Raw genomic sequence first — 15,362 nt, forward strand, 5'->3', positions numbered from 1 at the left:
ACATCTACCCCTTATCCCATATTTACCTTCAAGTACTTACCTACCTGTAGTATACTACAGCTACCCCGTCAATTACATCTAACCACTCTGTATCTCTGATCTACATCTACCCTGTCTGCTACTGTGCCTCACAACCAGCCCCTGATCCCATAGCTACAACTAACCAACTCACTACGACTAACCACCACTATCGCTCAGCTATAACCATAATCTACAAACTACCAGCTATAGGACGCTATTTTTGCCTAGCGTTAATGCACCCTCTTTGGTAAATTTGGTTTGTAAAAGCCAGCGCTCCTCTTTTATATCAGCTTGCTTGGGCTGAGGTGGGAATGGTGATGTATTTGTGGTGTGTCCTGTAAATCCTGTGTGCCAATTTCAAGCAGCGTAACTGGTGATATTTAAGACTCACCGAAAGCTGTTCTTAGCTGTAACTCAATTGGTTATGGCATCAATTTTGCCAGCGGAGGCACACAGTAGCTTAATCAGAGACAAGATGGTGCTGATAGAGATGACAGCTTCGCTTCAGGTCCTTAGGAAACTGTGCAGTATTTTTTCTTGCATTGTTAGTGTTAATACATACAGCCGGGAAGAACTATTGGATTTCAGAGAGACGTCAACTTTCCAGCACTACGACCAGAAATACGACATTCCCAAAGCGTATCCTTTGCCTGCATCTCCCAGGGCATTTGAACTGATTCCAGAGGCCAACCAGAAACAACGCCGTCGGAGAAGGTGCCGGCGCGGTCTTCTAGTGAGACTTTGGATGTGCGCACACCACCCACCACTTCCGAGTATTTTACTCTAATGTCCAATCCCTAGTTAACAAAGTGAACAATTAGGGCAAGAGTTGCTTTCCAAAGAGATATCCGGGATTGTAACATACTCTGTTACACGGAGACATGGCTAGCTGGGGACATGCTGTCAGAGTCCGTACATCCAACGAGATTTCAGTGCATTGCGCCGAAAGGAAAAAACATCTCTCTTGTAAAAAGAAGGGCCGGGTGTATGTTTCACGATTAACCACTCGTGGTGTAATTGCAACACACAAGAACTCAAGTCCTTTTGTTCACATGACCTAGAATTATTCCTCACAACCAAATGCCGACCATATTATCTCCCAAAAGAACTCTCCTCAGTTATAGCCATAGCCGTGTATATCCCCCGCAAGCGGATACCAAGACGGCCATCAAGGAACTTCACTGGACTTTATGCAAACTGGAGGCTGCATTTATTGTAGAAGGGGATTTTAACAAAGCTAATCTAAGAACAAGGCTACTTAAATTATATCAGCATACACGAGCAAGTAACACACTCGACCACTGCTACTCTAACGTCCGCAATGCATACAAGGACCTCCCCCGCCCTCCTTTTGGCAAATCTGACCATGACTCCATCTTGTTTCTTCCCTCCTATAGGCAGAAACTAAAACAGGAAGCACCCATGCTTAGGTCTATCCAATGCTGGACTGAAAATCAGATCCACGCTTTAAGATTGCTTTGATCACGTGGACTGGGATATGTTCCAGATATGTTCCAGATATCCTCAGACAATAACATTGACGAATATGCTGACTCGGTGAGCAAGTTTATAAGGAAGTGTATAGGAGATGCTGTACCCACTGACTATTAAAACCTTCCAATAACCAGAAAAAGTGGATTGATGGCAGCATTCGCGCAAAACTGAAAGCACGTAAAACTGCATTTAATCATGGCAAGGTGACTGGAAACACGACCGAAAATAGTGTAGTTATTCTTCCCTCCGTAAGGCAATCGAACAAGCCAAGCGTCAGTATAGAAACAAAGTGGAGTCGCAATTCAACAGCTCAGACACGAGACATACATGGCAGGGTATAGAGTCAATCACGGATTACAAAAAGACAAAAAACAGCCCCGTCGCGAACATTGACGTCTTGCTCCCAGACAAATTAAACAACTTCTTGGCGTGCTTTGAGGAGAATACAGTGGCCCACTACCAAAGACTGTGGGCTCTCATTCTCTGTGGCCGATGTGCTAAGGTAACTGAACTAATTGACAATTGCCCCGTAGCACTCACTACTTTCATCACAAAGTGCTTTGAGAGACTAGTCAAGGATCATACCACCTCCACCCTACCTGTTACCCTAAACACACTCCAATTAGCTTATTGCCCCAATAGGTCCACAGATGAAGCAGTCGCCATCACACTGCCCTGTCCCATCTGGACAAGAGGAATTCCTTTGTAACAATACTGTTCATTGACTACAGCTCAGCATTCAACACCATAGTACCCTCGACTCATCATTAATCTTGAGACCCTGGACTTCCTGACGGGCCGCCCCCAGGTGGTGAAGGTAGGAAACAACAGCTCCACTCCGCTCATCCTCAACACTGGGGCCCCACAAGGGTGCATTCTAAGCCCTCTCCTGTACTCTTAGTTCACCCACGCGTGGCCATGCACGCCTCCAACTCAATCATCAAGTTTGCAGATGACACTACAGTGGTAGGCTTGATTACCAACAACTACGAGACCGCCTCCAGGGAGGAGGTGAGGGCCCTCGGAGTGTGGTGTCAGGAAAATAACCTCTCACTCAACATCAGCAAAACAATGCAATGATCATGGACTTCAGGAAACAGCAAAGGGAGCACCCCCTATCCACATCAACGGGACAGCAGTGGAGAAGGTGAAAAGTTAAGTTCCTTGGTGTACATATTACTGACAAACTGAAATGGTCCACACACACTGACATTGGTGAAGTTGGCCCAACAGCGCCTCGTCAACCTCAGGAGGCTAACAAAATGTGGCTTGTCACCGAAAACCCTCACTAACCTTTACAGGTGCTGAATTGAGAGCATCCAGTTGGGCTGTATCACTGCTTGGTACAGCACTGCACTGCCCTCAACCGGAGGACTCTCCAGAGGGTGGTGCGGTCTGCACAACGCATCACCGGGGCAAACTATCTGCCCTCCAGGACACCTACAGCACCCAATGTCACAGGAAGGCCAAAAAGATCAAGGACAATAACCACCTGAGCCACTACCTGTTCACCCCGCTTCCATTCAGAAGGCGAGGTCAGTACAGGTGCATCAAATGTGGGACAGAGAGATTGAAAAACAGCTTCTATCTCAAGGCCATCAGATTGTTAAACAGCCACCACTAGCACAGAGAGGTGACTGCCTACCTACAGACTTGATATCATTGGCCACTTTAATAAATGGAACACTAGTCACTTAAATAATGTCACTTTAAGAATGTTTACCTATCTCACATTACTCATCTCATATGTACAGTTTATACTGTATCCTTCACTATCTATTTATGGTGAGAATGTACATGGCCCAAATGAAATGCAATTTAATCTATTTCTGGAGAAGTACAAATATGGTTGGTTCCATGATGTTTAGAAAACATTACATTTGCGGACAGTATAACGGTGAGTGGACATTCCCCCTTTCTCTTAATATTAAATCTGTATCCAGCTCCTGTGAAAGTCTATGGAGGATTTGATACACATTCCAAAGTTAAGTTGCCTTGTCTGTATTATACACCCATGGGGAGAAATTCTGGTAACTTTATTTAGACATAGTCTATATAAAACAAGTGGTTGTTAAATTTGTATTAGAATTATACACTGTCTTATCAATAGCCTAGAGGGTCCTAAACCTAATGTCCAGACTGCAATTTACAGTAGGCCTAGCCCCTATATCAGTGTGAATGCTATGGCCTATGTTTAACAATATATTTCCATATTGAAGCAATGCCATTAGAACAATGTAGACTGCAAACATGTTCAACATGTTTATCAGAAATGGGCCAGGCTATTTAACAAACTATGCTATAATAGACTAAAATTCAAATTGCAATACACAACTTGAAGCAACAACATATTTAGACATGGAGCATGTTCTGGTTGGACAGTGAGGGGCAAGCCTCAACACACCCACAACTTGTTTATTTATCAAAATAATTTGTGCCAGCTACTGCGCCCCCCCCCATACCAGTGGTGAAAATAGCTCAAATATTACTGACACCCCACTGAACCTATAACGCTAGCGCTAATACATACCATTCCACTAGGTTTGTTAAAATAGAGCACATCTAAAAATGCTACATCTCAATCAACTCCTGATCTACGTAGTATGTTCCCTATGCCCTATGAACCTTCAACCTTAACCCATCAGCTGTAACTTAACCAGTATCAGCACTCCACTGTCTTATAGAAAACATTGCTACTGGTATTGCTGCTGTTGTTCCTGGTCTTGTTCTGTTTTGTTGCGTTGCGTTAAACCGCTATCAACAGGCCAGATTGGTGTCATCTTCAGAGATCCCTGGCGTGAGGGTATGTGCCCTTGGACTACATCGTGGAAGCCAGCACCATGCAGTCCATGGGCATATACACTTGCCTCATGGCTTAGTTCTTCATGGAGACCTGATCCATCAACCCTGGAACCTTCAGACCCCCAGCACTGGACTCCTCAACTCTACTTCGCGGTCATTGAAAATGGAATTCCTCTACCTCTCTCTCTCTCTCTAGGGCTTCATTGGAATCGCGGGCCTTTTTGGCCTACCTGGTGCTGATGGCAAAAGAGTATGTTTGTCTTTTTTTACCTTACCGCTACACACATCAAAATACTCACTACGTCTGTAATGATTAGGGCCAGGACTTATTCCTGACCTCAACACACACTGTGTACAAGAATGGAGGCAACTCTGACTACCTGTCCCAGTGGTGACTCTGATCTTCCCTCCCTCTGTTTCCATAAGAGACAACCAGTTTCTTGTTTTGATTTAAATGTGGGAACTGCCTCCAGCATGCTATCAGGCTGCATTGAGTAAGTCAGTGTGGGAGTGTTGGTGATGACTCATTGTGACCCCCCTTATTAAGCCTTTGAACTGGCTAAACTAATCAAGGCCTTCCTAAAGCTCAGCCTCCAAAAACACCAACATCTCTCTCTCTCTCTGTCTCTCTCTCTCTCTTTCGTTCTATTTTCAGGGCATTCTTGGGGAACCAGGGAAGAGGGGCAAGATGGGTAGGCCGGTAAAGTTGTCTCAACATACTTTATAGATAATTATTTATATGAACTGTTATGAAATGCGTTGATGTCAGCCACAGCAGACGCTGTGTTAAGACCTAACCCACAGGCTTAATAAAATCTATGGTCTCCAGAGACTGATACCGACAACACTAACAGGACATACAGTATATAGTGTCATGGAGGCTGCTGGCAATGATAGACATAGCTCAGAGCTGTGTTTAGCTAATGTTAGCTTATTGAACACTCAGACCTCTTTCTCTGTCATTCGGTCCTCCAATCCTTATTTGTATTCAGTAGCGTTTTGCTGTGGGAAACAAAAGTGAGCATTCTTGTTGGACAAATTCACATTCAGCATCTCCCAGTTCAGAATTTCAAAAGGTTTTGTGACCACTGAACATGACTTGTTTCAGTGAGTCAGTGTTCTAGTTCCAGCAGGGTTCTACAATATTGTAGCCAGACCTGCTCTCTAGCTGAGAACTCCTTTGAGAGGTTTGGTGCAAAGGCCCGCAGTCACACATGTGTCTACATCATTATAAGCTTCTCTCTTTGCTATTTCCTTTGCTAATAGAAGGGTTACTCTAGGTTGAACACGTCAAAGATGTGCCACATAATAAGAAAAGGCTCATATTGAAATGAGCTTATTTGGTCACCTTTCTCTCGATGGGATCATGAAGTTTGGATACTTAAAAAAATCACCTTTATTCAAACAGGTAGGCAAGTTCTCATTTACAACTGCAACCTGGACAAGTTAAAGCAATGCAGTGCAACAAAAACAACAACACAGAGTTACACATAAACAAATGTACAGTCAATAACACAATAAAAAAATATATGTACAGTGTGTGCAAATGTAGGGAGGTAGGCCATAGAGGGGAAATAATTACAATTTAACATTAACACTGGAATGATAGATGTGCAGATGATGATGTGCAAGTAGAGATACTGGAGTGCAAAGGAGCAAAAAATACAAATTAAATGACAGTATGGGGAAGAGGGAGTTGGATGGGCTATTTACAGATGGGCTGTGTACAGGTACAGTGATCGGTAAGCTGCTCTGACAGCTGATGCTTAAAGTTAGAGAGGGATAGATAAGGCTTCAGTGATTTTTGCAATTCATTCCAGTCATTGGCTGCAGATAACTGTAAGGAAAGACGGCCAAAGGAAGTGTTTGCTTTGGGAATGAACAGTGAAATATACCTGCTGGAGCGTGTGCTAAGGGTGAGTGTTGCTATGGTGACCAGTGTGCTGCGAAGGCGGGGATTTACCTAGCATAGACTTATAGATGACCTGGCGCCAGTGGTGGGTAGTATATGGGGCTTTGGTGACAAAATGGATGGCACTGTGATGGACTACATCCAGTTTGCTGAGTCGAGTGTAGGAGGCTATTTTGTAAATGACATCTCCGAATTCAAGGATCGGTAGGATAGTCAGTTTTACGATGGTATGTTTGGCAGCATGAGTGAAGGATGCTTTGTTGCAAAATAGAAAGCTGATTCAATTTTGAATTGGATATGCTTAAGTCTGGCTGGAGAGTTTACAGTCTAACCAGACACCTAGGTATTTGTAGTTGTCCACATATTCTAAGTCAGAACTGTCCAGAGAAGTGATACTAGTCGGGCAGGTGGGTGCGGGAAGAGTCGGTTGAAGCATGCCTTTAGTTTTACTAGAAATAAAAAGCAGTTGGAGGCCACGGAAGGAGTGTTGTATTGCATTGAAGCATGTTAACAGTGTCCAAAGAAGGGCCAGATGTATACAGAATGGTGTCTGTGTAGAGGTGGATCAGAGAATCAACAGCAGCAAGAGCGATGTCATTGATATATACAGAGGAAAGAGTCTGCTTGAGAATTGAACCCTGTGTCACCTCTGTAGACTGCCAGAGGTCCGGACAACAGGCCCTCCGATTCGACACACTGAACTCTGTCTGAGAAGTAGTTGGTGAACCAGGCGAGGCAGTCATTTGAGAAACCAAGGCTATTGAGTCTGCCAATAGGAATGAGGTGACTGACAGAGTCTAAATCCTTGGTCAGGTCGATGAAGACGGCTGCACAGTACTGTCTTTTATTGATGGTGGTTATGATATCGTTTGGGACCTTGAGTGTGGCTGAGGTGCACCCGTGACCAGCTTGGAAATGGTTGGGGATCTGTTTGTTCACTTTCAAAGATTTTAGAAAGGCAGGGCAGGATGGATATAGGTCTATAACAGTTTGGGTCTAGAGTGTCTCCCCCTTTGAAGAGTTGGATGACCGCGGCAGCTTTCCAATCTTTGGGGATCTCAGACGATACGAAAGAGAGGTTGAACAGGCTAGTAATAGGGGTTGCAACAATTTCAGTGGATAATTTTAGAAAGAGAGGGTCCAAATTGTTTAGCCCAGCTGATTTGTAGGGATCCAGGTTTTGAAGCTCTTTCAGAACATCAGCTGTGTGGTTTTGGGTGAAGGAGAAGCTGCAACGGTGCGAGACTTGTTTCTGGAAAGGTGGATTTTTAAAAGTAGAAGCTTGAAATGTTTGGGCACAGACCTGAATAGTATGACATAACTCTGCAGGCTATCTCTGCAGTACATTGCAACTCTGCCCCCTTTGGCAGTTCTATCTTGTCTGAAGATGTTATAGTTAGGGATGGCCATTTCAGGAGTTCTGGTGTCCTTCCTAAGCCATGATTCAGACACGGCTTGGACATCAGGGTTGGCGGAGTGTGCTAAAGCAGTGAATAAAACAAACTTAGGCTTTTACGGTCACAGAAGTCAACAAATCAGAGCGCCTGGAGAATGGGAGTGGTGCTGGGGGCTGCAGGGCCTGGTTTAACCCCTACATCAACGGAGGAGGCGTAGGATAAGGGTCGTCTAGTGCATTTGGAACAGAGAGTAAGAGGAGCAGATTTCTGGGTGCAGAAGAATATATTCATGGATAATGTACAGACAAAGGTATGGTTGGATGTGAGGACAGTGGAGGTAAACCTAGACATTGAGTGACGTTGAGAGAGGTTTTGTCTCTAGAGGCACCAGTTAAGCCAGGTGAGGTCACCACATGTTAGGGGGATGGAACAAATGGGCTATCTAAGGCATTTTGGGCAGGGCTATGGGCTCTACAGTGAAATAAGACAATCACTAACCAAAACAGCAATAGACAAGGCATATTGACATTAAGGAGAGGCATGCATGTGTAACCGAGTGATCATAGGGTTCAATGAGTAGCACTAGATGACTCAGGGAGCCATTCAGTAGTCACTGCTACGCTAGGCGAGCTGGAGACATGGCGATTCAAACAGCTAGCGGGCCAGGGCTAGCAGATGGGCATCCGGCGACATCACAATGGAAGAGCCTGTTGAGACCTCCGCGGATGGTTACATTGGCAAACCAGTCGTTATGGATCGGCGGGGCTCCGTGTCGGCAGTAAATGGTCCGGGTCATTGGCTGGTGGACTTCTTTGGCTAGCCAGGAGATGGGCCTCGCTCGAGTCTAGCTTCAGGCTAACTGGTGCTGGCTTCAGGACAGAGACATTAGCCAGGAGTAGACACATGCATTGCAGCTAGCTGCGATTATCCGGCGTAAAGGTTCAGAGCTTGCGGTATAAATCTGGAGATGTGGTAGAAAAAATGCGGTCTGATATGCTCTTGGTTGATATTGCGCTGTTGAGATTGGCAGGGATTGACCAGGTTGAGGCTGGCTGATGTCCGAGTAAACGGCGAGGACCGCTAGCAGTGGCAAACTGACTACTAGCATGTAGCTAGTTAGCTGGCTAGCTCCTGAAGGGGATTCTGGCTCTCAAGTATAAAATTAGCAGATCCGTACAACATTGGGTGAGGCGGGTTGCAGTATATTCAGTCCGTAGATGGAAAGTGAGTGAAAAATATAGGACGGGACAAGACAAAAACACACGTCCGACTGCTACGCCATCTTGGACCACCTGTAGGTTTTTGAGTGTCTTTCAAATAACATTTTACTTATCACGTTTTGTAAACAACAGGTGTAGACTAACAGTGAAATAGTTACTTATCCCAACAATTCAAAGAAAGAAATAGAAAAATAACAACGAGGAATAAATACACAATGTGTAAAGATAACTAGTATATACTATATATACAGGGTACCAGTACCAAGGCGATGTGCAAGAGTATGAGGTAATTAAGGTAGATATGTACATATACTGTAGGTAGGGGTAAAGTTACTAGGCAACAGGATAGATAGATAAGCAGTAACAGCAGCATATGTCTAGAGTCAAGAGGGTCAATGCCGAGACTGCAAAACTTAAACTAAACTTAAACTCAAATAGCTGACTGTCCCTTTTAATAGCTGGACATCTGCACACATTTAATTAAATAAACACCGGTTTCAAACGCAAGGTCTAAATGAACTGTTTACGAGGTTTAATGTTTGATTTGGTACATTCAATAATTCAGTACTTTACTTATTTGTAATGACTAAGAAACTGCTAGCCATTGGCTGCTAACAGCTGAGAACTGCTAGCTGGCAAGTACACAAACAACTTCAGGAGTACAGGCCCCTAAAAATGGGCTAATTGCCCTCTAGTGACAAAGGGAAGTACTGACAAATGCACTGTCAAAGAAGAGAAACATTTTTCTGGAAAAGTTTTTATTTATAGAGGTTCCAGGTGGAGAGCCAGACGCGATTACCAGGATGGAACATGGGAGCCTCACTGAGGTGGTGATCCGCCTGCTCTTTCTGATGGCAGGTTGTGCGCTGGAGTATCACGTGGGCATTGTTCCATACCTCTTCTGCACATCTGAACTACTGAAAGCCAATGCAGCTGCTGCCTATTGGCTTTCAGTAAATAATACTTACAAAGAAACTCAACACACCCAAGCCACTGTTGTTGAAGCGCTAGCAGCTTAGAAAAAACAATTCTCCAATGAGGTTGTTATTTATGTGGTAGCTTTTAAGTGGGGATGTGTGCACATGCATTCATGAGGGAGCGTTTGTATGTGCAGGCATTTTCTTTGTTTTGGCATGTACAGTTTGTGTTTGTTGTGTTTTTGTGTGTGTGCATGCTCTCTTCCCCTCTGATGCATCTAGAGGTCAGTTATTCCCTAGGGATCTTTGACTGCTTCACTTACAGTATACAGTATGTCAAGTGGTAAAGCCATTCTCTGTATGCAGATTCACTTTTCAGGTTCAGCAGATTGTCTGTTAACTTAAACTTTGTTCTCACAATCTTAAAATTGTTTGCTGACATGTAATACTTGATGACAGAGGTTGTTTAGTTTTTCAGACAGAGTGGAAAGATCTGTGCCTGCAGAGATTGCTGATGTTGTCCTGTGGCAATGATAAATTATATCTACATAGAAACAAAATTCACCTAATCGCAGTGTATGTACTCACTCGCACATGCACATTTTGCGACTCCTGTGGCAGGCCGGGCGAATTGCACGCTGACGCGGTCGCCAGGTGCACGGTGTTTCCTCCAACACATTGGTGCGGCTGGCTTCCGGGTTAAGCGGGCATTGTGTCAAGAAGCAGTGCGGCTTGACTGGGTTGTGTTTCGGAGGATGCACGGCTCTCGACATTCGCCTCTCCCGAGTCCGTACCAGAATTGCAGCGACGAGACAAGACTAGCTACCAATTGGATACCACCAAATTGGGGAGAAATAAGAGTGGAGGCTGTTATAGCAGCAAAGGGGGTGACCAACTCCACATTAATACTCATGATTTTAGAATGAGATGGTCCAAGATGTGTCCACATACTTTTGATCATGTAGGGTACCTGCACGATTTAAGTAAAGTTTTACCAGAGATTGCATTTACAACACATTGACATTTTAATTTGGGATACGGGGATCCCTAAGGGCTCATACATTTGCTGGCAGAGAGAACTTAGGATCTCTGAACCTAATTTGCGAATCGAGTGCGCACCCATTTTACATGTGGAATCACAGGAAAAATGTGATGCCTTAGGGTGGTCCCTAAAACAGGCAGACGAATGCTAGATCCACTTTCGTTGCGATGTGTACAAGCCTTAAGACACATTGCTTGCCCTCTTGGAGTACTGCTCAGCTACAGTCCCAGAGACCTTTATGTTTTCGCCATTCAAATCATGTTTAGATGTTAGTTTGGTAGATTTGGATACCGAAGTTATTTTCAATTTAAGATGACATTTTTGGGCTTCATTTATTCAGTGAGTTTACTTAGCCTCTGGTGTAGTATTGTGTGGTGCAGACGGAAGACCTGTATAAATTAGTGTTTATGAATGTAATATATCATGTTATATATCACTTATGTTACAATTACTAGAAGCAATACAATTACTGCAATGGCTTTGCTGTGTCTAAAATGAAAGTGTATTGTGTAATAATAATCTAAAGGCAGAATGATTTCTGACCTGAAATTAATAATTGTAAGAGAAATTGAGTTTGAATGTGAAATATACTGTAGAATGCAAAAGTTTTAAACTCTGTAGTATGATAGCCCATTGTAGATATAAAACATGATTTAGCACGCATTGTACTAGCACAAGGTTTTTTCTAGAGTGAATAAAAAATAAAATCGCAAACAAAGATTGGGATGATGTCTTCATGTAAAACAGACACTTAAGCTTTGTTTTTTTATTTCTGAACAGCATTAGCATCAGGGTCAAAGTTAGCCTGGTCCCAGATCTGTATGTGCTTTAGTCAACTCCTCTGCCATCTGCTCTGACCATTGGAGCACATGTAGGTCTGGGACCAGACTAGCAGTAGCATTCTTACTTTCTTTAAATCAGACCTGGTGATACTGTGCAGTAGTAAAAATTTAACTACTGTGATTAGTAGAACTACTATGCATTAGTACAAATGGATGTACCAATCGCAGATTGTCGCTTTAAAGCTGCTCTCTCTCTAGGGGTTTCCTGGAGACTTTGGTGAAAGAGGACCACCAGGACCAGACGGGGACCCAGTAAGTGACCTTTCGTGAACAAACATGCACACACACAACATTGGTCCATACAGTTTCTATCTAGGCATACTATATTACTTTACTCCACATCACTATGTAGAAAGATGTAAAACCTCCACAGGCACTGTCCTACATAGCACACAACCACATCCCCTCTTTCCCAGTGAAATACTTTTCTATTTATCTCATTCTCACCTGTGTAATGGAGTGAAGTCTTTAAGAGCACTTAACTCACCACACCATCCACACACACACTCCCATACACACTCTTCTCCTGGCTTTTCACTCAGTGGGAATGTGGACTGTGATACTTTTCAACAATGATAAGAAAATCCTCTCTGACCACAAAGGATCCAAGAGATTGACTGTTTTGTTTGTAAGTACTTTTTGGACATACAGATGGACAGACAAGGTTTATGATATTGCATTTTTTCACTGTTCTTTGTATTATAGATTTTATTTTCATTGGCATCAAAGGCCCTAAAAAGTGTCAGACTCCAGCCACCCTAGTCATAGACTGTTCTCTCTGCTACCTCATGGCAAGCGGTACTGGAGCGCCAAGAGGTTCCTAAATAGCTTCTACTCCCAAGCTATAACACTCCTGAACAGGTATTTGCAGTTGGAAGCACAGAATTGTCTAGAATGTCATTGTATGCTGTAGCGTTAAGATTTCCCTTCGAACAAAGGGGCTTGACCAAACCATGAAAAACAGCCCCAGACCATTATTACAACTGGCACTATGCATTCGGGCAGGTAGTGTTCTCATGGCATCCGCCAAACCCAGATTAATCTGTTGGACTACCAGATGGTTAAGAGTGATTCATCCATTGAACACGTTTCCCATACTCCAGAGTCCAATGGCGGAGAGCTTTTCACCACTGCAGCCAATGCTTGGCATTGTGCATGCTGATTTTAGGCTTTTGTGCAGCTGTCTGGCCATGGAAATCCATTTCATGAAACTCTCGACGATCAGTTCTGCAGTTCTAGAAGGGCAGAAATCTGACAAACTGGCTTGTTGAAAGTCATGGAGCTCTTCAGTAAGGCCATTCTACTGCACTGCCAGTGTTTGTCTATGGAGATTGCATTGTTGTGTGCTTTCTTTTATACATCTGTTTGCAACATTTCAGGCTGAAATAGCTACATTCACTAATTTGAAGGGGTGTCCAGACACTGAAATGACCATTGCAAAATGTTGATTTTGTAGTAAATGAACCCGTTTTTTGTGGATTTTGATGTGTGCGTGGGGTCATTGTCTTGCTGGAAGTTCCACTTGCAGCCAAGTTTCAGTATCCTGGCAGAGGCAACCAGGTTTTTAGCAAAATGTCCTGGTACTTGAAGTTCATGAAGCTGCTGAACATAACAAGGGCCCCGGACACCTCATTTATCAAAGGTGCATGAGCACAAAAAATACTCTTAACCTTGCATGCTCCACAAGGCTGTTTGGCTCATGTCCTTTGCAAAAATTAATAACTTTGCATCTGTTTCTGATTAGTAATCAAATAAAACCCAGAAACGAAACGTAGGCTGAAAAATAATTTGTTTGTCATAGGAAAAAACACTGCATTCACATGGATTCCCATGAAGTGGGAGGTTTGGGTTTGTCACTACAAGCCCAAATATATAATACATTGACTAAAACAATGACTTATTGACTTAAATCTGTGTGCAACATCATGGGTGACCTCTGGCCATCGTATTTCAGTTCGAAAAAGTGCTACTGGTGTGGGAGTTTAAAACGTAAGCCTAATGATAAAACAGATACATTTGCCATTGGTAAGAAGATTGCATATATTTATTAGCTTTTGCATTAGGCCTAAATCATAATCGTATTGCAGGGAATGTCTCTACTATTCTGACGTGACTGGTTTTCCCACTACACAACAAATAGGCCTATTAGGCATTTATCCATCAGTCATTCAATAGCCAAACATTCTCGGAGGTAAATAGACCGGTAAGTGGTAGCCTATTTAAAATATTTGACAGTATGGGTAGGCTGTACTATAGTATTGCTGGGCCATAGGAGTGTAATGTCTTAGCCCATTTAATCTCAGAACCTATACCAAGGCAAGAGATCACAATCATGTATTAATAAACAAAATATTCAACAACAATTATTTTGCATAGAAGTGTGGGCTGTAGGCAGTATTTACTTTTTAAATTGTTCAATAGACAATCAATCTTGCAGAATTTCCAGCCAGAGTTTGTAACTCATATAGGTGACATGCATTCTTACTTTGTTTTTAAATAACTATGAACGATTAAAACATTCTTGCCACACCTCTACAGAAATGTTTACTAATTTGCCATTGCCCAAAAATAAACAGACATGCCCACTCCCCAGACAGGTGCATGTCTAATGGCGAGCAGTTGCCATGCCAGGCAGCGATGCAACCAGTCAGGATGCTCTCGATGGTGCAGCTGTAGAACTGTTTTAAGATCTGGGGACCCATGCCAAATCTTTTCAGTTGTTGTGCCCTCTTCAAGACTGTCTTGGTGTGTTTGGACCATGATAGTTTGTTGGTGATGCGGACACCAAGGAACTTAACTCTTGACCCTCTCCACTACAGGCCCGTCAATGTTAATGGGGGCCTGTTCGACCCTCCTTTTCCTGTAGTCCACAATCAGCTCCTTTGTCTTGCTCACATTGAGGGAGATGTTGTTGTCCTGGCACTACACTGCCAGGTCTCTGACCTCCTCCCTATAGGCTGGCTCACTGTTGTCGGGGATCAGGCCTACCACTGTGTCGTCAGCAAACCTGATGATGGTGTTGGAGTCGTGTTTGGCCACGCAGTCGTGGGTGAACAGGGAATACAGGAGGGGAATAGGCACACATCCCTGAGGGACCCCCATTTTGAGGATCTGCATGGCAGATGTGTTGTTGCCTACCCTGACTACCTGGTGGCGGCCCGTCAGGAAGTCCAGGATCCAGTTGCAGAAGGAGGTATATAGGGGCCCAGGGTCCTTAGCTTAGTGATGAGCTTTGAGGGCACTATAACACTGAGCTGTAGTCAATGAACAGCATTCTCATTTAGGCATTCCTTTTGTACAGGTGGGAAAGGGCAGTGTGGAGTGTGATTGAGATTGCGCCATCTGTGAATATGTTGAGGCAGTATGCGCATTGGAGTGGGTTGAGGGTTTCCGGATGATGGTGTTTATGTGAGTCATGACCAGCCTTTCAAAGCACTTCATGGCTACCAATGTGAGTGCTACGGGGTGGTAGCCATTTAGGCAGATTACGTTCGCTTTCTTGGGCACAGGTACTATGGTGGTCTGCTTGAAACATGTTGCTATTACAGACTCTGTAAGGGAAAGGTTGAAAATGTCAGTGAAGACACTTGCCAGTTGTTCCGCACATGCTCTGAGTACACGTCCTGGTAATCCGTCTGGCCCCGCGGCTTTGTGAATGTTTACTTGTTGTTTGCTAACATCAGGAACGGAGATGTTTATGATGTTTATGATGCTT

General features: G+C 43.7%; 1 protein-coding gene across 1 annotated transcript in view; it reads left to right on the forward strand.

The window, feature by feature from the left end:
- Positions 1 to 15,362, forward strand: part of col27a1a (collagen, type XXVII, alpha 1a) — a 260,653-nt gene that overhangs the window by 78,336 nt on the left and 166,955 nt on the right. The window contains exons 11-13 of the mRNA XM_064941974.1: positions 4,514 to 4,567; positions 4,973 to 5,017; positions 11,846 to 11,899. Coding sequence (XP_064798046.1) covers positions 4,514 to 4,567; positions 4,973 to 5,017; positions 11,846 to 11,899 — 153 coding nt within the window. The remainder of the gene's footprint in view (positions 1 to 4,513; positions 4,568 to 4,972; positions 5,018 to 11,845; positions 11,900 to 15,362) is intronic.

Source organism: Oncorhynchus masou, chromosome 28 (genome assembly GCF_036934945.1).
Source record: "Oncorhynchus masou masou isolate Uvic2021 chromosome 28, UVic_Omas_1.1, whole genome shotgun sequence".
Lineage (NCBI taxonomy): Eukaryota > Metazoa > Chordata > Actinopteri > Salmoniformes > Salmonidae > Oncorhynchus > Oncorhynchus masou.